At 47.8% G+C, this 27957-nt stretch overlaps 1 protein-coding gene and 1 long non-coding RNA gene across 2 annotated transcripts; both read right to left on the bottom strand.

Moving 5' to 3' along the window:
* LOC120669352 (D-lactate dehydrogenase [cytochrome], mitochondrial-like) lies at positions 1-26084 on the bottom strand. The gene is made up of 9 exons (XM_039949122.1): positions 26076-26084; positions 25859-25933; positions 25442-25550; positions 17154-17263; positions 16935-16997; positions 1209-1288; positions 851-981; positions 612-655; positions 1-120 (listed from the first exon to the last, which is right to left on the bottom strand). The coding sequence occupies exons 1-9, from the start codon at positions 26082-26084 to the stop codon at positions 1-3; spliced, it is 741 nt and encodes a 246-aa protein (XP_039805056.1).
* LOC120668635 lies at positions 18370-19300 on the bottom strand. The gene is made up of 3 exons (XR_005672503.1): positions 18963-19300; positions 18691-18882; positions 18370-18522 (listed from the first exon to the last, which is right to left on the bottom strand). It is a non-coding gene; the product is annotated as an uncharacterized LOC120668635 (long non-coding RNA).
* Positions 26085-27957: the final 1873 nt, after the last annotated feature.

Raw genomic sequence — 27957 nt, 5'->3', positions numbered from 1 at the left:
TCATATGCAGACGTGAGGTGGGATCAGCTTCCCTGGATTCATGATGTTGTTGGGATCCAGCGCAGCCTTTATCCTTTTCATGGTCCGGAGTGACTCGATGCCCAACTCCTTCTCTAGGTACTGCACAGAAACAAAAGTATCCATCAACGATGTGATGCGATAATACCCATGACCAATATAAAATGATGCCTTATATCATAAGGGAATGTTGAGCAACAACACAAACAACGATAACATAAAGCTTAAAAGGGTCTGGAAACTTTCTCCTACAAATGCAGGTTGCGATCAGCGTGGCCAATCATGGCATACAAGTGATATCTGCAACAACACATTCCGCCCAAATGAAGTGGTTGCCCTAATGAATCGGATGCAACATCACTAAGATTTGGATGTGCAGAAGACAGGTGACTGGTACTCAAGGTTTCAAAAATCGGACAGGATCACCGGTTTTTGGTGATTTTTCCTGTTCCCGGAACTGACCAGGAGGTGGAAACCGGTCCGGTTTTTTATGGATTCCGGTTCAAAATTCAAAAATACGAAATTCAAATTTTTGGGTCAAAATCGGTTTCTGGCTACAGTAAAACGGGATTGTGAACCCTGCTGGTACTTGCCTTCATTTTCCCTGTGCCAACGCCATGCTCTCCTGTGCATGTACCTGTTAGGTACAAGTATCTGTTAATATTTTCAACCAGTTCAAGTTTAAATAATAATGACTGAGAAGGGATAAAACAGACAGAAAGACGTAGCATATGTTATGGCTGCTATATGAGATAGCTCTAGCCTCTAGAGCAGGCAGTGGTCTGGTCATACGTGGGAGCAAGTAAACTCAATAGATGAGGATTATTCGTACCTTCCATAGACAGAGCTGTATGAACCATGAAATGGTTTAGTCTCTCTGCTTCCTTTCGTTCATCTTCTTTACTTGGATCAAAGAAGACAATTGTGTGGAAATTTCCATCACCAGCATGAGCGATAACTAGACTGTAACATAAATAATCAGAGATTAATGTCTACAACTAATAAGATACATCATGTTTTACTTAAGTTACTGTAAGATAATCCTATCCCTTATAAGATCAAACAGCCTTTCTCTCATATATTTACAGGGGGCCTCTATTTATAATAGTGAAAGAGGTGGCATCGCTAGAATTTTGATGCATAGCCCTATGGAGCCATTGGGAGTAGATTGAAGTAGGGGGAATGTATACCAAGTCAATGGTGATGCATCAAGCAGTTGTTTCGATGTAGATATGCATTCAGCAAGTCTGGACAACTGTACACAAACATCCTGCACAAAGAACAGGTACAGCGGCATTAGAAAACCCATTATAGATCATGCATTGTTAACTGACAACGTTTTCCATGTAAGGTTGTCACGATAACAATGACCTTTTGGATGAGCTACACAAGCACAGGAATAGAACATAAGAAATTGCTAGTGAGTAAAACAAAACTCTATATTTTGATATGGCTAAGAACTGGCTAGGTATATTATCTGGAATGGAAGATACAATCGCAAGGATCCTTCTTTGGTTCGCCCTCTCTAGGAGGCTCTGAACTTAGGAGATTGGATCTTCTTGCTTGACCCCTTCTCTCTCACCACTAACAGCCTTATAGATGCGGCTGACATCTACACTAACAACTTCCTGAAAATAAGGGATAAGCAAACTAATCAAACTAACTAAGACTCATCTGCTGTGGGCGCTGGTTTCTTGTTGCGCCGGCTGTACTGCCGGCCCACAAAAGCATCCACAGCATTTCCTCCCTCCTGAAGAAACAGCTCGTCCTTGAGCTGGAACGCCGGATGAGCTTCCTTGAAATCATCCAGCACCTCCCACGTTGAATCTGCAGCTGCCCTTCCAGTCCACTGAACTAATACTTCCCAAGTGCCATGGTTAAGCCGAGCCCGGATGATACGTTCTGGAGCAGGCAGCACACGACCGTTGACAATGGTTGGCAGGGGCACAATATCTGTCGGAGCAGCACCGTGATGCTTCTTGAGGAAAACCACATGGAAGACATTGTGAATCCGAGCCTTAGGAGGGAGCTGTAGCCTGTATGCCACTGACCCAAGCCGTTCCAGAATCTGGTAGGGGGCGTATTACCTAGGAGCGAGCTTGCGGTTGGTTGGGTCGGCAATGGATGCTGCTAGGCGCTGGTGTAGACACAACCATACCCAGTCACCAACCTCGAAAGAAACATCACGCCGATCCCGGTCCTGGGTCTGCTTCATGTGATCTTGGGCTTGACGAAGACGATCACGAATGGCAGCGAGGAAAGCGTCACGGTGCTGAAGCTGCTTGTCCAAGGCAGCCACTCGAGTAAGCCCGGGCTGATAGGATGCAATGCCGGGTGGGTGTCGACCATAGACGACCTCAAACGGTCTGGCCCGGAGGGCGGTCTGATATGAAGAATTATAGCAAAATTCTGTCCAAGGCAGCCACCGCAGCCAGCTACGCGGCCGGTCACCGGCCAGACAGCGCAAGTACACCCCAGGACTCTGTTAGTCACCTCTGATTGTCCATCAGTCTGCGGGTGGAATGCTGAACTGAGACGAAGTGTGACTCCTGAGAGCTCGAACAACTCCTTCCAGAATGCGCTGGTGAAGACAGGATCCCGGTCGCTGACAATGGAGCACGGGATGCCATGGAGATGAACTATCTGATCAAAGAAGACGCGCGCCACTGATGTAGCTGTGTAAGGGTGGCCCAGGGCTATGAAATGAGCGTACTTGGAAAACCTGTCAACCACTGTAAGAACCACCGATTTGCCCCCAACCTTTGGAAAACCCTCCACAAAATCGAGAGCTATATCTGCCCAAACTGAAGAAGGAATGTCGAGCGGCTGAAGAAGACCGGCTGGGTGGAGGTGCTCAGTTTTGTTTCGCTGACAGACTGCACAGCCCAGAACGAACTCACGGACGCGGCGATTGGCATGTGGGCTGGAGAAGGACAGACGAAGGCGATGCAGCGTTTTCTCAACCCCTTCATGGCCGGTGCCATGTGCTGTAGCCAATATCTGAGGCCACAGGGTGGACGAGTCCGGCACAAAGACCCGGCCATGGTGGAGCACGAACCCATCTGTCACGGTCCATGCAGCTCCTGCGGTGCCGTCTTCAATCTCATGGCGCTTGGCTATGAGTTCTGGCAGCGTCTCCGCTTCACGGCGGAATTCTTCAAACAGGGCAATGTCGGGGCGGGAGAGTGCGTTGGCAGCCAGCAGTTTTACATCCTCATCACGACGCGATAGAGCGTCAGCCGCTGCATTCTAGCGACCAGGTTTGAACTCCACTTTGAAGTCATAGCCGACCAGGTTTCCTCCCTCCTGAAGAAATAGCTCGTCCTCGAGCTGGAACGCCGGATGAGCTTCCTTGAAATCATCCATCACCTCCCACGTTGAATCTGCAGCTGCCCTTCCAGTCCACTAAACTAATACTTCCCAAGTGCCACGGTTAAGCCGAGCCCGGATGATACGTTCTGGAGCAGGCAGCACACGACCGTTGACAATGGTTGGCAGGGGCACAATATCTGTCGGAGCAGCACCGTGATGCTTCTTGAGGAAAACCACATGGAAGACATTGTGAATCCGAGCCTTAGGAGGGAGCTGTAGCATGTATGTGTGACAGCCCCACCCAAATTAATCCGGCTTAAGTGCGCTAACCATCATCAAAACGACAATCAGGATTAACACGCACTTAAAACGGAGTAATCCGGCAGTGCTGTCGGGTAAAATCCCGATTAAACCACTTGAACAGGACCGACAAAGCAGTCCAGAGAATGCAATATTCCACAAATTTTACAGCACAGAGTATGAAATTGAATTAATATTACAAACCAAGTTTGAATTTATAAAAGTACAAAAGAGTTTAAGAGTGACGGAAAACGAACGATAGTCTAGCGATGAAACAAGACGTCATGATGAAGCCCGTAGATGACGTCATCCATCCTCAAATATACCACCTGAAAAACAAAACCACAAACAAGGCTGAGTATACTAATACTCAGCAAGGCTTACCCGACTAAGGGTATACTTAGCCCTTTATCTAGACATGCAAGCTTTTTGGCTTGAGGGGTTTGTTTTGCCGAAAAGCAGTAAGAGTAGATCTTTAAATTCAGGTTTTAGCTCCCAAATTCTAGTTCAATTAACCATTCTAAGTGAGCATCTATCCAATAGCATACATGGTGGAAACAATTATCTTTCATCATCCAACCAACCATATTCATCATCATCATCATCTTTCACTTCTTACTCTATGTGGCAAAAGGGTTAAGCAGTCCCAAACCGTGAGAAGCGGACGATTCGAATCGAATTTGTTAACCTGGCCAGGCAGACCTAACACACACGCATGGGGATCGACATCTCGCTTCGCCCACGCGACTTTTCCCTTCAATTCCCGCTGCACGGAACAGGCCCACCGCCCTCGACTACAAGAATCCACGCCACGGTACGACGCCGGGTCGTGAGCCTCCTTGCACCCGCATGTGGCCGCATGAGAACAACGTTCAAAGACGATGGGGAGTATGTTCCGGCCTCGGTGCAATACAGTACTTAAGCTTACCGATTACCATATTTCTCGGCATGTGGTTAGTACGTTCAAAAGCTTAACCACCACTACCACACACTGCGGCCTTATCCATTTTCACTAAACAGACGGGGTATCACAAGTATCACAACCCCGCCCGTAAACCTTATGATTGCAGCATGTATAAGATATTCAACTCCTATAGTTCTCGCGAGTGACAGGAAATCACTCGACTTCTACTGAACCATTAGCCTAGCCATCTAGCGACCTACACATACTAGTGTTCAAGCATAGGCACCTAGGATTATGCAGCTAAGGTTCCAAGCAACTCCTGTAAACTTAAATGCGCAAGTAGATAGAACAATAAGTTGCATAAATTTAAAATAAATAGGACATGCTCCGGGGCTTGCCTGGAATTAACACTAGCTCATTGTTAGTTAGAGGCTTCTGGAGTCGGGTTCGGGTTCTCCACGGCGTCTGCGAAGTTCACTCGAGCTTCTCCTGGACCTTCTTCGGCTTCAGGCACCAGCTCGTACGTTCCGTCTGGTATGCTCGTCGGCTCTATATGAATGTATATGTATGAAATGAAGATAAAGCATTTATTTCTTGACATAGATGGAGATCAACCAAACTCAAGTTGGAGGGTGCTACTACTTTCTTTTTCATCCAGTTGGGCAGTCATTTAAAGAGTAGGAATTTTATCTATACTAACTCATAAAAGAGCTGGGTGTGTTGTTTTTCTTGTATATAAGTACAGAAAAAGCATTTCTACCTAAAAATAATTCTCCAGGCTAGGGAATGTAAGTGCTGGTAATGATCTTTTAACTGGGGATTGGATTCCTTAAGATGAGCTTGTGGTAAATTTTTCAGGATTAAAAGAGCTACACAGCAAGCATGAGAATTAAGATTCTTTTTCTAGGCATAAATATAACTAAAAATCTATAGAGTAAAATACTAAGTTTCAATGGCTAAAATTTTACAGGCATGTTCATGTACTGAAAAACAAGCTCTAGTAAAAATATGAGATTTTTCTAATGAAGGAAACTAGGGCTTTCGATTTACAAAGTTTATTCATGAATAAATCAAAAGGACTAGTTATACATTACTAAAAATACCCAATTTTTTTCTATATCATCTATAAACAAAGCTAAGGCTGTCGTAAAAACTTCAGCTCAATAAAACTAGTATAGAATCCTGTGTATTTAATTCTATTTAACACAAGCATAAACCAAGATCTAATGAAACCTATAGCTAGATTTGTCAAAATATCCTAAAATTTTTACAGTAAGCTATCCATCTAGTGTGTAGCACACTGTCCGAAAATCAGTTAAATATCATGGGTATAACTTGAGATACATACAAATGTGGATTAAACTAATATTTAATATAGAGATAAAACTATTGGTAAAATGCAAAAGTGGATATAACAAAAGTTGTAGGTCTTGTTGCAAGTATTCCAAAACATTTGGATATGTATTTTTCTGATGTTTCTACGATTTTCTAGGTATTTTCAAAGTTCGCAGCTTTTGAGTTCTATAGTTCCTGTCGTTTTTACACTTGGACCCCTGGACTTCTGTTTTCTTCTCAGCGTGGGTCCCTGGTCGGGTGAGGAACAGAGGAGGGCGGGCGCAACTTTTCCCGGCGAGGAGAGGCTCCGGCGATGGGGGCCCCACAGGGGAAAAGCGAGAGGGGCACAAGAGCTACCTTTGGAGGGGCTTGGGGCTCACGGACGTGGTCTGTGGTGGCCTCGCGGCGGAGAGGGGCGGCCGGCGGCGAACTGGACTGCGGCGGCGGTGTTTCGGCGGCGTAGGGTGGTGGAGGTCGGGTCGGTGAGCTTCAGGGGGAGGCCATGGAGTGATTCCCGGGCTCGGTTTGGGCGAAGGGAGGCCGGAGGTGGAAACTCCGCGGGAGCAGGACGACGCCGGCCATGGGGTGTCGCGGCGGCAGCTCGCCGGTGGCTTGGGGCGGTGGTGAGCAGGCTTGGGAGGACCAGCGAGAGGCCATGGAGCGATTCCCGGGCTCGGCTTGGGCGGAGGAATACCGGAGGGGGTGGCTCCGCTGGAGTAGGGGGCGGCGGTGCTCGCGCGAGGGGGAGAGGGAGAGCCGTGGGCGGCTCCGTCAGCGCGGAGAGGCTTCGGGAGAGGAGCGAGCTGGCCTGCGAGCGAGATAAGGACGGCATGGGCAGGGACAGTGGGGCGGCAACGCGTGGCTCGGATGTCGAGAGCGGCAACGGCGAGACGACGACGTGTCGCGCGGAGGGGCGCCGGGGGCGCGTGTCGCCGGCGCGAGGTGCCAGGGAGGAGCGGGTTGGAGAAAAACCGGGGTGTGGAAGGCGGTTTTGGCCGGGGCACGGCACGTGGCCGGCCAGTGGCCGCGCCGGCGGCGAGACGGCGATGAACGGCGTGAGTAGAGAGAAGAAGATGGAGGTGATGGCATTCCTGTAAATAACTCGAAGTTCCAAAGTCCAATTCGTAAACTCAGCTTCTCTCCTTCTTCATGGCTTCAAACTAAAAACTTTTGAATACCAAACTTGCTTACAATTTCGAGATCTACAACTTCATTTTAGGCAAAAGTTCATTTGAGGCTTTGTTTGAAAGATAAAATTTGAAACTTGAGTACATTTGAAAAGATACTATATGCTTCGAAATTCAAAATTTTCTCCCATTTTTGTGTGGCAACTCGAAAAACTTTGAACACGAAATTTGTTCGTCTTTTGAAAACCTACAACTTTGGTTCTGGACAAAAATTCATTTGAGCTATATTTTAGAAATTATTTTCAAAGCATATTTGTTTAAAATTTGACAGATTGTTTAAAACATCGAATACTATAGTTCATTTGACCTGTCATTTTATGTGCAAAATTTCATATACACATAAACACACATACATACACATGCATATTCATACATACACATATATTATTTTCCAAAAAGAAATACATAATTTGAGTTTTTCTTGTTTATTAAACATGAAATCATATTTAATATTTCTTGTTTAGCATCTTAAACTCTGGGATGTCACAGTATGCCACTGACCCAAGCCGTTCCAGAATCTGGTAGGGGCCGTAGTACCTAGGAGCGAGCTTGCGGTTGGTTGGGTCGGCAATGGATGCTGCTAGGCGCTGGTGCAGACGCAATCATACCCAGTCACCAACCTCGAAAGAAACATCACGCCGATCCCGGTCCTGGGTCTGCTTCATGTGATCTTGGGCTTGACAAAGACGATCACGAATGGCAGCGAGGAAAGCGTCACGGTGCTGAAGCTGCTTGTCCAAGGCAGCCACTCGAGTAAGCCCGGGCTGATAGGAAGCAATGCCGGGTGGGTGTCGACCATAGATGACCTCAAACGGTCTGGCCCGGAGGGCGGTCTGATATGAAGAATTATAGCAAAATTCTGTCCAAGGCAGCCACCGCAGCCAGCTGCGCGGCCGGTCACCGGCCAGACAGCGCAAGTACACCCCAGGACTCTGTTAGTCACCTCTGATTGTCCATCAGTCTGCGGGTGGAATGCTGAACTGAGACGAAGTGTGACTCCTGAGAGCTCGAACAACTCCTTCCAGAATGCGCTGGTGAAGACAGGATCCCGGTCGCTGACAATGGAGCACGGGATGCCATGGAGACGAACTATCTGATCAAAGAAGACGCGCGCCACTGATGTAGCTGTGTAAGGGTGGCCCAGGGCTATGAAATGAGCGTACTTGGAAAACCTGTCAACCACTGTAAGAACCACAGTCCAGAACGAACACACGGACGCGGCGATTGGCATGTGGGCTGGAGAAGGATAGACGAAGGCGATGCAGCATTTTCTGAACCCCTTCATGGCCGGCGCCATGTGCTGTAGCCAATATCTGAGGCCACAGGGTGGACGAGTCCAGCACAAAGACCCGGCCGTGGTGGAGCACGAACCCATCTGTCACGGTCCATGCAGCTCCTGCGGTGCCGTCTTCAATCTCATGGCGCTTGGCTATGAGTTCTGGCAGCGTCTCCACTTCACGGCGGAATTCTTCAAACAGGGCAATGTCGGGGCGGGAGAGTGCGTTGGCAGCCAGCAGTTTTACATCCTCATCACGATGCAATAGAGCGTCAGCTGCTGCATTCTGGCGACCAGGTTTGAACTCCACTTTGAAGTCATAACCGAAGAGCTTGCTCACCCAAGTGTGTTGGGGGATGGTGGACAAGCGTTGATCCAGGAGGTACTTGAGGGCGACGTGATCTATGCGGACGGTGAAGGAGTGAGCCCACAAGTATGGCCGCCAATGGCAGACGGCCTTGACGAGACCGATGAGAGCTCACGCTCATAGGCCGCTAGTTTGGCATGCTGGGGCGCGACAGGCCTGCTGAAGAATGCGATCGGGCCTGACCCCTGGTGCAGCACCGCGCCGAACTCGGTGCTCGACGCGTCACAGTCCACCATGAACTCCTGGGAGAAATCCGGGAGTTGCAGCACGAGACCTGTGGTCAACGCCATCTTCAGGGCTTCAAAGGCTGCGGTGGCCTCCGGCGACCATCGGAACGCCTCCCGCTTGAGGAGGGCCGTGAGGGGTGCAGCGATGGCGCCGTAATTATGGATGAAATGGCGGTAATACCCCGTGATGCCTAGGAAGCCACGGAGAGCACGCAGCGTCCGTGGTACTTGCCACGAATGGATGGCGTCGATCTTGGACTAGTCCATGGCCACGCCCTCAGCTGAGATGACATGGCCCAAGTACTCGACGCGCCGCTCCGCGAACGAGCACTTGCTACGCTTGAGGAAGAGGTTGTGCTCACGTAGGATGGCGAACACCTGGCGGACATGGCGAAGGTGCTCGGCGAGGGAGTTGCTGTAGACCAGGATGTCGTCGAAGAATACGAGAACGAAGCGGCGCAAGAAGGGGTGCAGCACCTCGTTCATGAGCGCCTGGAACGTTGCTGGAGCGTTTGTGAGACCAAACGCCATGACCACGAACTCAAAGTGGTCGTGGTGGGTGCGGAACGCTGTCTTGTGGATGTCGTCCGGGTGCATACGCACTTGGTGATAGCCGCTGCGGAGGTCCATCTCGGTGAAGAAGGACGCCCCATTCAGTTCGTCCAGTAGCTCATCAACCACGGGGATGGAGAACATGTCCCGCACTGTTTTGATGTTCAGCGCGCGGTAGTTGATGCAGAAGCGCCAAGTTGTGTCCTTCTTTCGTACCAACAGCACCGGAGAAGAAAAGGGTGAGGTGCTGGTGCGAATGATGCCCTGGGACAGCATCTCCTCACACTGTCGTTCCACTTCATCCTTGAGCAGCTGGGGGTAGCGGTAGGGCCGGACCACCACGGGCGCTGTTCCAGGCAGCAGGTGGATCCTGTGGTCCAGATGGCGTGGCGGTGGGAAACCAGCCGGTGTAGCGAAGATGGCCTCAAACTCTGCGAGGAGCAAGGATAGCAGGTCGAGCCGGGCCGCTACAAGGAGTCTGGGGGCTGGAGCGCCCACGCCAGACCAGCGGACGCGGTGGTTATGGCGCCAGAACGCCATGGACTGCTGCTCGAAGTCCCAAAGAATGGGCCCTAGGGACTTGAGCCAGTGGCAACCAAGGATGAGCTCGTAGTCCTCCAGGGGCAGCACGTAGAGGTCGATGTATAAGAGCTCGGCGCCGATGGAGACAGCCACCCCGGAGCACAGTCCGGATGACGGCACACGCTCACCATTCGCGACAGCCACTACCGGAGACCACGAGTTCGCCGTGTGCCCGAGGCACACGGCGAAGACTTCGCCGACGGTGGCCGACGGCAGCTACAGGGACGGCGAAGCCCTTGTTTGCCGTGTGTCAAAAGTCGCGCACACGGCAAACCTTTTCGCTGTGTGTATATATAGGCGCATGGCGAAAGAAAGCGAGAAGACGCCGTTCGGGCTAGCTGATGGTGTCGGCGTCTGTTCGTTGTGTGTCTGCACTGTGGACACACGGTGAACTTTCAGACTTCACCGTGTGCCTAGCTTATGACGCACGGCGAATTATGGTCAGTTCGCCGTGTGCACGTTCTAGGCACACGACGAACTAGGTTTCCAGGGTAGTCACATGGTCACTTTGCCGTGTGCCTAGTCTCTGGCACACGGCAAAGTGACCAAACAGATCCTATTCTTTTTTGTTTTTCACGTATAAAGGACCCCATATCACAACATATATATCACAGGCATTACATATCATATATATATCACAACTAGCCGGAAATAACTTCAAACACATCCAGAAGTCCAATGCAAAGTCCAGAAGTTCACAAATACATATCTAGAAGTTCACAAGTCCATAAATATTGAAATAAACAAGTTTATGGTTGTGGTGGGTCGTCGAACGGTGGGGCGCCGCCGAACTAAGGCGGGAACAACTGCTGTGGGAGCGTCGGTGAGATGCCCGGCGACAATTCTGGCGTATTCGATGCCGCCGATAGATTCTGCAAAAAAAGTAAGACAGTAAATTGCAGGTGAGACAAAAACCAAGTTCTCAAGTTATAATAGAGCACTAAAGGATCAGATGTAGGTCCCCTAAATCGTTAAGTGAGTAATGTAAGTCACAATCTCTAAGTCTAAAGTTCTCTAAGTATCTAATACTTCAAAAAAAATCTAAAGGGTTTTCAAAATACTCACCGGAGTAGTAGGAGGAGGAGCCATAGGGAATTGCATGGCTGGGATGGGATTACCCATTTGGACAGAAAGACCTCGAATGTAGTTGTACATCTGGGCCATCTCGGCCGCTTGCTTCTACTCGTTCTCTTGTCGTATCCTCCTCTCTTCTGCCAGTGCCGCCTCGTACGCCGCCTGTTGCGCTTGCATTTGGTGCTACAATAGTTCATGATAATGTTACAATGCAAAGCAAATATACGTACAAAACGAATGAACTATGAATAAATAAGAAATAACCTAAAGTTCCAGCACTTGGAGCTGCGATGCGGACAGCCATGGCCGTATGGCCGGGCTATTGGCCGTGCTCCTCGCTCGAATCTGGAAGAGGGTGGGAGTGCTGGACGTGTCTAAAAGGCCGTCGCCAATGTAGTAGCGCCCATGTTTCTTGCCTCCTCCCACCCTCATAATGACTTCTCTATCAAGGGGCTGGGTCCTCGGATCCCAGTCTGCCCCATGGACCTGTCTTCCCATCTCTGTGTACGCCTGGATACGACTGTGGATGGACGGGTTGCTGTACAAAGAAGTTTTTGTGCCTCGTACATGCTCTTTGGAAGAATGTGTCCTTCCGGAAGCAGACTACCAAAAACCATCAACATTTTGTCGAAGCCATCCCGACTAATGCCACACTCAGACTTTAGGGCCAGTACGCGTGCAATAGCATCGAATTGAGAAACATTGGTATTCCCATGGAGTGGTTTCTGTGCCGCAGACAACATGTCGTAATACTGCTTTGCGGTAGGCTCTGGCGGTTCCTCTCTAGGTACTTCTTGGAAGTGTGCTTCATGAAAGTCTGCTAACATGTCTGCGCAACCGGCTTCAGCATCATAATCATCGATGCGTTGTCTGACGACCTCTTCTCTCGCACGATGGGCTTCACCATGGCAGATCCACCGGGTATAGTTTTCCACAAACCCAATTCTGATAATGTGTTTACCCATACTGAGTTGTGATTGATGTATTCTATTTTCACACTTGCTACATGGACACGGCATTCTACTCTGTCCTCTATCAAATGCCTTTTTCAAGAAGCCATTGACCTTTAGAGCAAACTCAACATACTCTTGCTTGCTCTGCCAGCCCTTGTACATCCACTCACGGTCATCCATCCTTTGCCATGTGAGGAAGTGATTTAAAAATCAATACCAACTACACGATGTCTAGCATGCTCTAATAAGTGAAGATAGGTCCTAAACCCATCCGAAGATGTGTAGCTGTGGTTAGTTTCCATACTCTACTACTATCCGAGACAGAATTTCGGCAGCACCTCCCCGCTGTTCTCCAAATACACGTCCCGACAGGGAGATTGTGTATCCAGAGAACAACAAAGAGATAATACCAATACTCTATCTCGAATCATAGTAGAGCATGGAAACTAACCACATCAACACATCCTCGAACTGTCCCAAAAACGGGGACAATTCGAAACACATACGGTTCCATATATGCAAAGAGCTGCATATTTCGAACCGTATCTCTTTCGAACGGGAGACGCCTAGGTTACGTGAAGCACAAACAAGATTATTTAGGTCTTTAAAGCTATCATCTTTTCTAAAGTCATCAATATAGTTATCAAGTTGCATTTCAAGTTGCACTCGCAGGGTATCTGTATTTTCAAGCTACCATGATTAATTGGGCTACCAAATTACCAATCTAGAACATGCACTCGCAGGGTATCTATACAAGAACACAAGAAGCAAGCTAATTACCTTGCCTTTGCACGCCGCAGCACGACCACGAGGTTACAGCGGGCGGTGGCAGAGACAGAATCGCAGTCGCAGACTGCAGCACGCGCTCCCGCCGCAGAGACGTCGCCGGCCGCCGGCTGCCACCCAGGCGCCCACGGCCCACACCCGCGCGCTCCCGGTCCTGGGCTCGCTGTGCCCCCGGCCGCCACCCGTCCGCACGGCCGCCACCTGTCCGCTGCCTCGCCGGCCTCCTGGGCCCGCCGGCAGGGGCGTGCGCCGCGCGCCTCCTCCTACTGGGCCCGTGGGCGGCGGCGCTGGCCGGCGAGCGAGCCCAGCCGCGGCCCGAGGCACAGGAGGCCGACGCAGCCCGGGGCACGGGCCCTCCGCGCGCGCGCACAGTCGGCGGCGCAGGCACACAGCAGCCGGCCGAGCGCGGCGCGGGCTCCGGCGGCGTGCGGACCGGGCAGCGCAGGGGCATGGGCGGGGGCTCCCGGGGGCGGCGTGGGCGGGGGTCCGGCGGCGTGCGGACCAGGCGGCGTAGGGGCGTGGGTGCGGGTCGAGCAGGTGGGTCTGGCAGTGGCGTGTGCGGGGGCTCCCGGGGGCGGCGTGGGCGGAGCTCTGGCAGCGGCGTGGGAGGGGGTCCGGCGGCGGCGGGGCGACGGCGCGGCGCGCGGGGCGAGGTGAAATGCGGGAGTGACTGAGGGAGTGGATGAGGAAGAGGGAGTCCGAAACGGCTAAGTGAGTGGGTGGTTCGCCGTGTGCCAGATCTACGGCGCACGGCGAAGTCAATATTTCGCCGTGTGCCTGATCCAGGGCACACGGTGAAGTAATAAGTTCACCGTGTGCCAAATTCCAGGCACACGGCGAACACGCCATTTCTATATTTCATGTATGCAAATGAAACTTGTATTCTTTTAAATTTTTCAATGTCATTTTCCAAATTTGTTTTGAAATTGAAAACAAGACCTTAAAGTTCACTAAAGAACATGAATATAATTTTTTCACTCATGTTAAATCATTATTTCATGTACTAATAGTTCAAATTCAATTTATATCAATTATAGTTGTATAAATGCAGTTAATATGTTAAAATTATCAAACAGATCCAAAAAATGCAAAAAATTAACATGAAGTCATTTATGTTCTCTATTGCCCATATAAAAAGTGTAGAAACCAAATTCAAATTTCAACGTGTTTGCCCTACAACCTTATACCGCGTTTTTCTCCGTTACCCTGATCTTCTTCGGGAAAGTTTGAGTTTATAAGCAGCGTACGTGACAAACACGTGCAGAACACCCTCAATTTTTTACCATAGATTCTATGTAAGAGAGCATAAGAAATCGACAAATCTCATAATTTTCAGACTTTGTTTGAATTTTATAAAATTTTACAACTATTCGGTTCTACGTTCACGAGAACTTTTTGTGAACACCATTTTCGAAATGACAATGTCAACTACGACATGACCTCTTACTGTGCACTCAGAAACACGAATATCATTTTTCCAAGAATTTTCTTCTATTATTTTATGTACTTGCAGTTCAAAATTTGACTCATCCGAAAAATTCGTTTAACAGATACACAATATTTATATATAGTGAACATTACGACAAAAATACCAAACTTTAATACAGAGTACCAAGCAATGTCTCAGAAGTGTAGAAAAAGTTTTGAGTTTGAAAATTCAAAATTTTCAAACTATTTGCCGTGTGCTTAGAGAAAGCACACGGCGAAGTATACTGTTTGCCGTGTGCCAAGGTGTAGCACACGGCGAATTAGCATGTTTGCCGTGTGCCCCTTGCGGCACACGGCAAAGTTGAGCGCCGTCAACCTCCGCCGCCCCTCCGTCCACCTCCGTTCGCCAACTCCGCACGTGAGTGGCACGTGCACGAAGTTTGTCGTGTGCTTTGACGGTGGCACACGGCAAAGATTGTAATATGCCGTGTGTTTTATTTTTGCCGTGGATTCCATGTATTGGCGCACGGCAAATAGGAAATTTTTCCGTGTGTGTGGTGTTTGCCGTGTGTTTTATTTTGGGCTCACGGCAAAGTGTCTGTTTGCCGTGTGCCCGTATTTTAGCACACGGCAAACTATTTGGCACACGGCATATTACCCGTTTCCGTAAGTGAGCCACGGACAGGTCGGGCCGTGGAACGGGCACCATGCCAAGGCGCGCCGCGGTGGTAGTGGCGATGAAGGAGTGTGTGGAGCCGGAGTCCACCAGAGCGTGCAGATCGGTGTTGGCGACGTTCACAGCAAGGCTCATGGTGTCAGCCATCTTGATGCCGGTCAGGGCGTGCAGGGATATTTCCAGCTCCTCTTCATCAGCGTCCATGTCAGCCGGGGCGTCGTCTTCCAGCTCAAGGAGGTAGATACCCTTCATGGTGCAGATCTTGGCATGTTCCTTGGAGAATTTCTCCGGACAGTTGAAGCACAGGCCCTGGACACGGCATTCCGCCATCTCCGCCGGCGTGAGGCGCGAGAAGCGTGTGCCCGGTGCCGGCTTGTGGGGGGCTGGCGGTGTGGACGAAGAGGCGCTGGGCGCACTGCCTGGAGGTGGAGTGCGTGGAGAGGAACGCGCCGGCAGGCGGGTTGATGGCGGCGGGCGCACCGGCGATGATGCCACGGTGGTTGCTGCGCCGTCCTCCACCTTCAGGCGACGCTCGAAGGCCCTGGCCAGGGACATGGCGTCCTCCAGGGTTGTCGGTCGTTGCATCTCAACGTCCACTTGGAGAGGGTTGAGGAGGCCGGCGGTGAAGAGATCGATCTGCTGCGGCTCGGTGACGTTCTCGCAGCGAGACAGGAGCAGCAGGAACTGATCCTGGTAGTCCGCTACCGAGCCGGACCGGGTGAGGCGAGACAGCTCGCCCAAGGGGTTGCTGCGTAGTGGTGGCCCAAAGCGATTGTTGACGAAGTCGACGAACTGCGACCACATCGGAACGCCCCGGTTGCGCTCCAGTCGGTAGTACCACTAGAGGGCAGCGCCCTCCATGTAGAAGGACGCCAGCCAGACCTTCTCATCCTCGGCGGTGCGCTGCGCCCTGAAGAACTGCTCGCACTTGTGCAGCCAGGCGAGGGGGTCTTCGGCGCCGTCGTAGGAGGGAAAGCGGAGCTTGTGAGAGGTCGGCGGCGGTGGAGGGGGTGGTGGGCGGTGATTGCTGTTCGCGTCCTCAGCCTTCTCCTTGTTCTTGTCGTCGATCTTCTCGGACTGGAGGCGGTTGACGGCCACAGACAGGCGGCTCTGGTCGCCCTTGATGGTGGTGAGCTCGGCGAAGAGTTTCTCCATGGTTGACTTGAACTCGGACGCTGAGACAGCGTCGCCGGTGTCGCCCATGGTGGCAGGATGGTTCGCGCGGCTGTCGCGCGAGGGAGTTGCGATACGGAAAAAGGCAGCGGTGGCGGCGGGCAGAGTACGATGGGTTTCTGGAAGGGTAGCGACGGTACGCGCAGAAATGCAGCGGCGGCAGTGGAAGGTGGCGCAGGAGCGAAGGAAGGCTGATCGGTGTTTATGGAGGGCAGCGACGGTGGTGGGAAGGGGGCGCAGGATCGATGGAAGGATGATACCAAAGATGATATGGCCAAGAACTGGCTAGGTATATTATCTGGAATGGAAGATACAATCGCAAGGATCCTTCTCTGGTTCGCCCTCTCTAGGTGGCTCTGAACTTAGGAGATTGGATCTTCTTGCTTGACCCCTTCTCTCTCACCACTAACAGCCTTATAGATGCGGCTGACATCTACACTAACAACTTCCTGAAAATAAGGGATAAGCAAACTAATCAAACTAACTAAGACTCATCTGCTGTGGGCGCTGGTTTCTTGTTGCGCCGGCTGTACTGCCGGCCCACAAAAGCGTCCACAGCATATTTATTCAAACAAGGGCATGCTAGAAAATATCATCATCATATTATTTACACTGAACATGCTACTAATTTTGGGATCACAATTGTGGCCATTTTTCATGGAGAGGACACAGGGACATGCTGTTAAGACTTACAACTGAGGAACAAGCACATGATACACAACACTAGATGTGGTGCCTGGATTAGACATACATATATGTATTAACAAGTGGCAAGAAAACAAACCGTGATCATAGCTTCATGATCAGGTTTCATAGCGAAACCAGCCCAGAGTGCCTGTTTCCTGATCTGCACTTGAAGGGCTAAATATTGTTACAAACATATTTCACAACATAGAGCAACACATGATGCTAACAATTATATATGAACACGTGGAGGCAAATTAATTCAGTATGCAACATTCATGTGCGTGCACCAGCTCTTCATATTAAAAGCTCTACTGACCTTCCATAATTCTGCTTTAGCATCAGGCTCCTCAACATAAACAAAATCTGATCCATTGTGTTCAGTGGCAATTTTTTGAACTATGAGAGTTTGTTCAAGGGCATATGCTTCTGGATATTTGCAACAGAAATATGTTAACAAAGAAAAGGAAGTAGTCAGTTATTGATCTCAGACTGTACCAACAGCTGCAGCATACTAAGTTTTGTGAGTTCAATTATATTATTATGTTGGTTTTGTCCTGGAGATAACATAGTGCGTGACAAGCTAGCAGGCTATGGTGCTATATACAGTGAAAAATACAAGATGTATCATATAGAAAATCTGGATGTGTATTGTTATCATATAAAGTTCACTTGAAACAATCTTGACTGACACCACTCCAATATTTTATTAGATGTGATGTTCTGAAAGTTGTGGGCAGCGGCTTGTACTGTGCACAAAGTAAATTTTGTTCCTAGAGAATATTCTAAGTGTGCGTGCCCCAGAACCTAAACTGCAAGGGTAAACCTTTGCTAACTGACATCCCAAAGTACAGAAGCAATCATATTCACTACGGGAGACGCCCCCTTTGCCGTGTGCCAGGGGCACACGGTAAAGCCCCAAATGCCCATAGCAAACCCTTTGCCGTGTGCCGCACACGGCAAAGCGCACACGGCAATCAGGCATCGGCAAAGCCGGCCTTTGCCGTGTGCTATATATCGGGCACACGGCAAAGGGTTTGCCGTGTGCCACTCTCGACCCACGGCAAAATAAAGTAGCCAGCCAGGAATGATGACGTGGCCAAATATTTGCCGTGTGCCCTGCAGACGTGGCACACGGCACAGATCAAATCTTTGCCGTGTGCCATGGTTTTTGCACACGGAAAAGATTGGCACCTTTGCCGTGTGCCATGGTTTTTGCACACGGCAAAGCTGCCGGAAACAATTTTTTTGTTTGATTATTACATATATGGTACCCCTAGAAAATCATATATATCATAATGATTATTCCATGTATCCGAATAAGCATCACAGGCATTTGATACACACATACAAATAAAGTCTTGTTTCGTTCATCGACAACCACAAGTACTGGTTGAGTTCATACAAGTTCATACAAATCAAGTTCAAATAAATCCATAAAAGTGGTACAAAGCAAGTCCATACAACATAACTCACGGGGCCGACGGCGGTGGCGGGTGCTGCGGCCACATCGGCGGGGGCGGTCATGTAGGCGTCTGCGACCAACCTGGCTGCTGCTGCTGCTGCTGCTGAATCCAAGCCACCCATTGAGGCGGTGGCCACACAAACTGCTGAGGCTGCTGAGTCTGCTGCACTGGAGGCGAGAAGTCAGGATTCACTGGCCCATCATTGGATGCCGCCGACTGATTCTGCACATAAGCGAATATATATTGAGTTACATAAGAATGAAACTACAAGCATTAGCCTAAGTTCTAAGTCATTGTAGATGTATCATAAGATATTATTTTTAAGTAAATCTAGGTTAATGCTAAGTCACTAATACATTCCGAAACTCGATAGGAGTCAAAACCACTTACGGTAGGAGGAGTTTCTGCACGACGAACAAGTGGGGCCGGAGGGAATTGTGGAGGCGAAACACCCATCGCCGAGCCTAGGCTTTGCATAAATGTTAGAGCTTGATCCAATTTTTGCTGGATGTCATCCCGCTCGGCCCTCCACCTCTCCTCTGCCGCCTCCTGCCGTGCTTGGAAGGCTGCTTCCATCTGGGCCTAAAGGATTTGATCCCAGGGTTAGAATTCAAAGCGAACATATGTAAAAACGGAGGAACGACGGATGAAACAAAAATAACCTTGACAGCCTCAATCTGAGTCTGTGTAGTGTCTGGCCGTGGGCGTATGGCAGGGCTTGAGCTGGTACTCCTGGCTCAAATCTGCGAGAGAGTGGGAGTAGTCGCCGTGTCGACTAAGCTGTCGCCAAACCAGTACCGTCCATGCTTCTTGCCTCCTCCTGCCCTCATGACGACTTCTCCATTAATGGGCTCATTGATCGCATCAAACTCCGGCCCATGAACTTCTTGTGCCATCGAGGTGTACCCACTGAGGCGGCTGTGGACGCTTGCGTTGCTATACACTTCGGGCGGATCCTGCGGGTTGAAGGTGACATCGGACGTCGCCTTTCCTTTGTGGGCCAAACAGTATGCCTGGACTTGGGTGTAAGGCACACCATCATGTGACGCCGACTGCGAAAAAAGGAAGATGATTAGAAATTATGCAGAATTGAGCATTAGAATAAAGAAATTAATTCACATACATATCTAGCCGCGTACGCCTTGAGGTTACGGTTGCCCTGATAGTGCGATGCACCTGGCATCAGCAAACGCCGCAGCCGGGCAGCCTCGTGCATCTCCACCCACTCTTGCGAGCACCACCGGTCCACTATCATTTCCCAGCACGGATAATCATTGGCAATCCACCACGGAGGCACCTGCGCATCATCAATATCTAATACATTTAAGAAGAACAAATGGAGCATAGTTAATAACACCTTAAGATTGAATCTTTACCCTCAAGTATTGTTCCCGGGTAAGTCTGATGTCTCTCGCAGGTCCTTTGTAGATCCTCACTTTTTCGATCTTGGCCTTGTAGTCGATGACGGCCTGGATGTGCGCCTCCTAAAGCATATCTGCCACCAGTTTGTAACAAGCTCTGCTAGCCACCTGCATCGCCCTGGGCATCATTCCCTCCTCGCATCTGTAGAAATCCTGCACAAAAATGTGAACAAAGTCATTATTTCAAAACCCGGTGCAATTAATATGATATATTCGTAAATGTAGTTCCATGAGGACTTACCCATAATTCGTTCAACACCCGGTGCGCCTTGTTGTAAAATGCCCTGCCTTCCTCATCTGGTCCATCCGGTGCGGCGATGTAGTGCTCCCACAAAGAGGCTGGCTGACGTACCCCAGCAATATCCATGGCGTCTGGGTAGTGTCGCTTGCAGAGGAGGCCCAGGATACCATTGGCCATGCGGTTGTGAGCAACACCTGGAACAACTATGTCAAAGTTCCTGCTCAAGTTATTGAGAAATAGTATTAGTGTCAATTGTGATTTTGAATATATCAAAAGGAAACGTATTGAAATCTTGTAAACTTACTTACCTTTTCTCGTCAGGTCGGAGGACCGGTCGGTGCTCTAGAGGTATCGGATGATCCGGGAGCCTCGAGGGGCCTCGCTGCCAGACGCCAGGTACGCCCAAGTCCTCCTCCTCGTCCGCCCCATCCTCCTCCTCCTCCTCCTCCTCCTCCTCCTGCTGCTCCTGCTCGTGCTCGTGCTCCTCAGCACCGGGAACCTCCTTCTCCTCCGCCACCTCCGCCTCCTCCTCCACAAGAGGAGCACCTCTCCTGCGCCTGCTCCTCCTCCCAGCCCTCCCTCCTGAAGCCGTGCCGGAGCCCTCAGCGGCGTCGCACGTCGACGAACCCGCTCCACTCCTCCGACTTCTCTTGCCTGTCCGTCGAGTCCTCTGGGAGGGCTCACCTGCCTGGGTAGATCTGCCGCCCAATAGGTCTGTGAGTGACCTCATCAGACCTCTGCCGCGCCCCGCCATCGCCGAACAATCTCCTGAAATTAAAATGAGTAAATCAATCAGTAGATGTCATTAAAAATAGTACAATTAGTATATAAAGTAAGTACAATGACTAAAATAAACAAAAATAGTATAAAAAATTAAGTAGTACGGTTCTTACATGTATTAAAAATAGTCATCATGATCCGGATTAGCCGGATCATATGTCTCATCATCGCTATCACGTGTGTCGATATAATCACCATCGATCTCCATAGGAGGAACACTGTCATCATCACTGTCATTGTCTAAGCGTAATAGCTCTAGTAATTCTAAGTCCTTGACATTGTGAACCTCATCCCCTGCATCGTCGTTATCAATTCTTTCATTGTCCTGTTCCATTCCCATCGCTTCGGTTAAATCTATCTGAAAAGTCCCATCTAGCCCATCTTCTTGAAAGAACTCACCGGCATATGTGTTTGGGTCTATGTTATAATCTTCATTGTTCGGGACAGGTAATTCACCGTGTGGCGATACCTTGTACACAACATCCCAACCCTTGAGACGATTGTCGGTTTGGCACGGATATGAGAGATAATAAACTTACGTGGCTTGTTGAGCCACAATATAGACATCATCTCCTGGATACACGGACGCTTGTTGAACTTCAACTAGCCCAAGATTCGGAGTCCATCTCACAGCATGAGGATCAAACCAATGTCATTTGAATATGACAGGTTTCAGAGGTTTCGACCCACGAAACGTGAGTTCGTATATTTCTTCGATTCTTCCATAGTACTCAAGCCCATCGTCTCCTGGCGTAAACACTCCGGAATTTGTGGTCCTTCTATTCGGCCGACTCTACTCATGACTTGTTGTGTGGAAACGATATCCATTCACATCATAAGCTCCAAATGACTTGACTCTATAGGCACAACCATTGGCAACCTGACGCAACTCGGCATTCACTGAGGCATCAGTTTGGGTCTGCAAGTTCTAGCAGGCCAAATTATGTACACGTCCGAGCAACTTGTAAAATCATACTACGAAAGAGCCACGGCGTAGACATTACCTTTTGTTTGAACCAAGAAATAAAATCAGGCTTTCCATTTCCCGCACCATGTCTAAGAAGGGTCTCAGCTTCCTGGAGGGTAGGTATCCTTGATCGATGCCAGAATTGCACATGAAATTCCCTGGTCGAAAGAGAAACGAACGGGTTGGATGCCGAAAAAGAAGTACTCGAGAACTAAATGAATGCAGAGAACTTACTGTATGTACGGCTGCACTTCAGATAGGTTGGTCAACACATATAGCATGATACTGCGCCACTCTTCAAATTTTAAGGTCTTGATGCTCGCAACACTTGCACTTCCGAGTTGCCCTTTGAAAAGGCTGAGCTTCGAGTCAGCTTCCCCAGCATTGTAACGTGAGGGTGGATTATGCACGCTTGGAAGATTCTCAGTATAATATTTCGATGTGAAGTTTGACACCTCCTCTAGAATGTATGCCTCTGCGATGGAAGCTTCAATTTTGCATTTATTTTTACATTTAGTTCGAAGGACTTTTTGACATCTCTCAATTGAGTAGCACCAACGATCTTGCACTGCCCCCCCATTCGTGCCTCGTATGGTAGGTGCAAAATTATATGCTGCATCGGGTTGAGGAAGCCTGGTGGAAATATCTTCTCCAACTTACAGAGCAACACAGGCGCCATTCTTTCCATTTCTTCAATAACAGTCAGAGATAACTCCTTAGCACAAAGCTGGCAGAAGAAAAAGCTCAACTCTGCCAGCACTTGCCAGACTTGATCAGGGAGGTATCCTCGAACCATCACCGGAAGAAGCCTCTCTAACCATATGTGATAGTCATGACTCTTGAGCCCGTTGATTCGCATAGTAGACAAGTTGACTCCCCTCCTCAGATTCGCTGCATACCCATCAGGGAACATTAAGGTTTGAAACCACTCTAGCACTTCCCTCCTCTGGGGCCTCGTCAGGACAAAATCGGCCTTAGGCTTTTTCCATGCCTTGCCTGACGCAGGAGGCCTCATGTCTAGCTTCGGTCTATCGCATAATGTTGCTTGATCCACTCTGGCCTTAACGTTGTCCTTTGTCTTCTCTACAATGTCCATGATAGTTCTGAACAGTGCCTCGGCGACATTCTTTTTAGAGTGCATCATATCAATGTTATGTGGAAGGAGGAGATCTTGCATGTAGGGAAGTCTCCACAAGCCCGACTTCTGCGCCCATGCATGTAGCTGACCATATCCCTCAAAACCACCATCTGCATTAGCCACAAGACTATCTAACTGAGCACGAACACCAGCACCTATCATAATATGAGGGGGAAGGTCCAGAACTTCGACACCTTTCGTGAAGTTCTTCTTATCGTGTCTGAATGGATGGTCAAGAGGGAGGAATTGTCGATGTTTGTCGAACGAAGAATATTTCCCACCCTTCCGCAACCATATGAACATCAGAGCTGCCTTGCATACTGGGCAAGGGAACTTTCCGTGAACACAGCAGCCACAGAATATTCCATATGACGTCAAGTCATGCAGGGAATAATGGTACCAAACATACATCCTAAAGTTTCTCTTTGTAGCTCGATCGTATGTCCAAACCCCTTCCTCCCAAGCACTGAGCAAATCATCAATCAGGGGCTCCATGTAGACACTCATATTATTTCCCGGATGTCCAGGAATTATCAGCGACAAGAATATGTTCTGTCGTTGGAAAATCACGCCGGGAGGGAGATTGAGGGGTATAACGAAGACAGGCCAACAAGTGTAAGGTGCAGCCGACATTCCATATGGATTGAAGCCATCTGTTGCTAGGGCAACACACACATTACCAGCTTCATCTGCTTTGACTCGATGAATCCCGTCAAAGTGGGTCCATGATTCAGCATCGGATGGATGTACAAGCTTATCAGGATTGTATCGAGTTCCCATTTTGTGCCATGTCATCTGTTTCGCGGACTCCTCAGTCATGAATAGCCGTTGGATCCTCGGTATGGGCGGAAGGTACCGTAGGACTTTCACGGGGACCGCGAGCTGCCTCTTCTGACCATCACTAGTATCTACCTCTACGAACCTAGAAGATTCACACTTTGGACAGTACTTTGCTTCCGCATGTTCTTTCCTAAACAAGATGCATTCCTTCGGACATGCATGTATCTGCTCATACGGCATCTTCAATGCACGAAGGGCCGGAGCGGGCCCGGTAGGGACGGACCACTTTGCCGTGTGCCTCGATCTGGCCCACGGCAAAGGCTTTGCCATGGGCCTTTGGCACGGCACGCGGCAAAGGTCCTGTTTTCCGTGTGTTCTGTCCTGTGCACACGGCAAACAATTTCAAATTTTTGAATTCAATTTTAGAAATGTTTTCTTTTCAATTTTTTCCTTCAATCGCTTTGGTATTCTATTTCATGTTTCAATCTTTATCACATTTTCTCATTACATTGCTAAAATGATTAAACAATTCATGTTTTATTTTAATATTGTTATTATTTCATGTGTTTGAAACAAATATTTGATTGCAAAAAAATTAATAAATATACCAGTTATTCGAAAATTAACCAAAATTTGGCATTAAAGAACTTATGTTGTTTTCGGCAAACACAAAAAGTTCTAAAGTCAATGGCTAATTTGTTCGTAACCTTTTGTCCAAATATAAATGACTCCTCCTCAACTCTACGGGTCTTATCTGGACATGTTTCGATTTGTAACATGCGTACATCAAAATTTTTGCAAAACGTTCCCAAAATTTTACCACCATCTCCATGCATGAAATCATGATACCATGACAAATTTCATGATTTTCTGAATTCGTTTACTATTAATAGAATTTTCAAACAATTCATTCAAACTATTCTAAGCATGGTCCGCGAGCAAGATGTTCGAAATCTACTTCTATTTCGTGCTTATGTCATCAAATTAAACTCCATAACATGAAGATCATTTTTCTATCCATTATACTCCACTATTCAAAACACTTCAAGTTGAACCCTAAAAATTCGATTAATGAAATTAAATGACTAAATATAGCTAAAATAACTAAAAATATAACAGATTTTAACAAGGAGTACAATACACTGTATATGCATAGAAGAAAAAATTGGGAGTGTTGTGTCTACTTTTTTTTGCACAATTTTGCCGTGTGCCAGAGGTTTGCCCTGTGTAATATAGCAGGCACACGGCAAACAAGGGCTCTTTGTCATGTGCTAAAGGTTTGTCGTGTGCATCCTTTTTCAGCACATGGCAAATGCACATGTTTGCCGTGTGTTGTGCCTTTGCCGTGTGTTTTTTGGGCGGACACACGGCAAATAAAATTATTGCCGTGAGTTGAACCTTTGCCATGTGTTGTTTCTTCTGGCACACGGCAAAGGTCCGGTTTGCCGTGTGCCTGTGTTTCAGCACACGGCAAAGGTTCTGGCACACGGCAATTTGCGAGTTTCCGGTAGTGATTGACACCACAATAGTATTTCTTTAGCCGATATCGTTTGTCACAAAAAATCATAACCTGTAAGCAGGTGAGAAATATAACTCTTACTATTTCTGAAGTGTGGCTAGAAGTGCGATGCGATGATAAACAGTTTAGAAGATTTTGATCTACCATGGATACATGCCTACACGCAAACCTCTTGTTCATCTGACTACATTAATATGGGAGCTTATATTTTAAAAAAAAAACATCTGAGAGGAATAAGCACTGCCCCCACAAATGCATGATACTGAATAATTCATCATATAAGAAGTTGCATTACCTGTCCCTACGAATTCAAACATCAAGGTCGGGACTTCAGGCAAACTTTTACCATTTGCCATGTTTAATGCCCTTATCTGAACTTCATCCAACAGTTCCACTCTTGAAACCTAGTCATGTAGAAAAGAAAACATGAATTTTGGCAAACTGCAGAGCCTCGCGACTCTGCCACTGATACAAATAGATATAAGTTCCACGAAATCATTTTTTATTTTCAAAGTTAACACCTACGAAAGCCTAAGCAATATATCAAAGATCATGACCACGATCTGTGACAAATTAACTTGAAAGAATAATATTGTGCCACATGCAAAAAGAAGAAAAAAAAGGAGGCCAGAGCTGTTAGTTCATATGCAACACAGGATCAAATGTTCCACACCTGAGCACCATGGTATTTGTAGTAGGAAAAAAGTCAAACCTGTATCCCAGAAAGCATTGTCGCAATAGCAACATCAGCAGCATCCTTAATTGTTCTAAAATTGCACATTGCAACCTGAAATAGAAGAAATGTAGGCTGAATGCCTCCATAACTAAAATGAAAACAAAAGATATACTACATCTGATCTTATATATATGATGTCGTCTAGTACACTTTTGAGCTGCTCAACATCATATAAAAAAGATTAGAGGAGTACATAGTACATAGAAGAAAATTGTCAGCACAAACCTAGCAATGTTGTGTCCTGAAGATGAAACACAACAACAGTAATCATAACATGAAGGTGGTTTTTCTCTTTAGAAAGAATAGAAACTTTCCAAAACAAACAAACAACATTATACAATACAGATTCCTACACTATGTTGAGATTAAAGCCAAACAAGATAGTGGTACAAATTGGATTGGTATGAACTAGATCAAAAGATACTCACAACCACTACTACAAAACAGGCCTTTGTTCCAGGCCATTTGTCCCGGCAGCCTTTGGGCCCGGGACAATAGGTGGCTTTTGTCCCGGGTCCAACGGCTAGCCGGGCCAACGGGGGGGGGCCAGGGGCCTTTTGTCCCGGTTGGAGCCACCAACCGGGATAAAAGGTTTATCCCGGTTGGTGGCTCCAACCGGGACAAAAGGTCCGCGAGGCTTTTGTCCCGGTTGGAGCCACCAACCGGGATAAAAGGCCCCCCTTTTATCCCGGTTGGTGTCTCCAACCGGAACAAAACTCCTTGGCCCCCGTATCCCCTTCCCTCTCCCCCCGCCTGAGCCATTCAACTCACTTGTTCTTGCTGTTCTTGGCTCAGGAGAGGGGAGTTCTTGCTCATTTCTTCACCACATTTGTGAAAAGATCTTTGATTCTCCCGTCCATCCATCGGCGCTAAAGGTTTGGGGCTTGTTTTTCTCTTTTTCCTTGGGTTGTATAGCTCATTTCATACTTTAGAAATAGAGAAAATGTGTAGCTAGCTCATTTCTTGGACATTTAGATTGCATATGTAGGTGTGATTTTCTTTTAGATTTAGATGAGTGTGTGGATAGTAGAAATTTTTAGAATGAGTGTAGACACTTCATGCGATGTACTTGTATATATGACCATATTGTAGATAGTTGATTTTTGTATTCATGAATGAATTAATGAAATGAGTATATTAGAATTTTTTGTATTATGAATGGATTATTTTGACACTCTAGTGTTGCATTCGTTCATGCTCACACTCTAGTGATGGATTATTTGTATATTTTTTATATGATTTCATTGTTATTTGCAAGAGTTATTAATCTGATCATTGTAATTGTAATAGTAAATAATATTTGCATTGTAATGGTTAGAATTTATAATTTTGTGGAAAATAAATGTATTTTTCAGTAAAATATGGCTTCAGCAGCTGTTGGGAGTGGCGCCGGTGGGGGTGATCGTTGTCCTTCTGGAGAGAAGGGCACAACTTGAGTAGGTCGTCGGTCCAAAAAACCTAGTGCTTATCATAGGGCAGCGCTCCGTTATTTGGAAAAAAGAATATAGAGAATGCATGGCAAGGGGCGACGAACCTCCGTTTGATCTTGAGGATTTATTGCGGCGTTACGGTTCGTCACCACCAAACTCGGAGGTTTCAGCTCCGCCATCTTCTTCTGCGCCAGCAAGAAATCCGTTAGAGCATTCTGCGTTCCAACGCAAGGACGGTTGAAAACCTATGTGTTGTTGTCCGAATTTTTAAGTTTCATGTTGAGTACTCCTTTATTAAGTTCTGTAATGGATTAAGTACTCCTTTTAATTAATCAAGATGTATGATGGATATTGCAGATCTTTTAATTATTCATGTTATGTTACATTTAGTTTAATTTAGGTTTGATATATTTTATTTATTCGATACGTGTAAAGAATTCAAATCGATTTCTTTAAAATGCAGATGGACCGGCAATGGATGTACAATGCTGACCGACATTCGAAAGAATTCATTGATGGCCTGCATTATTTTTTGTCTGTGGCTGAGGCAAACAAGCAGCATGGTTTTATGTGCTGCCCGTGTGTTCATTGCAACAATAACAAGGATTACTCATCTTCAAGAATCCTACACAGCACATTTTCGCA

This window comes from Panicum virgatum, chromosome 4N (assembly GCF_016808335.1).
Source record: "Panicum virgatum strain AP13 chromosome 4N, P.virgatum_v5, whole genome shotgun sequence".
NCBI classification, from domain to species: domain Eukaryota; kingdom Viridiplantae; phylum Streptophyta; class Magnoliopsida; order Poales; family Poaceae; genus Panicum; species Panicum virgatum.
Note: the sequence above shows the minus strand (reverse complement) of the source record. Positions and strands in the feature narration are given on the sequence as shown.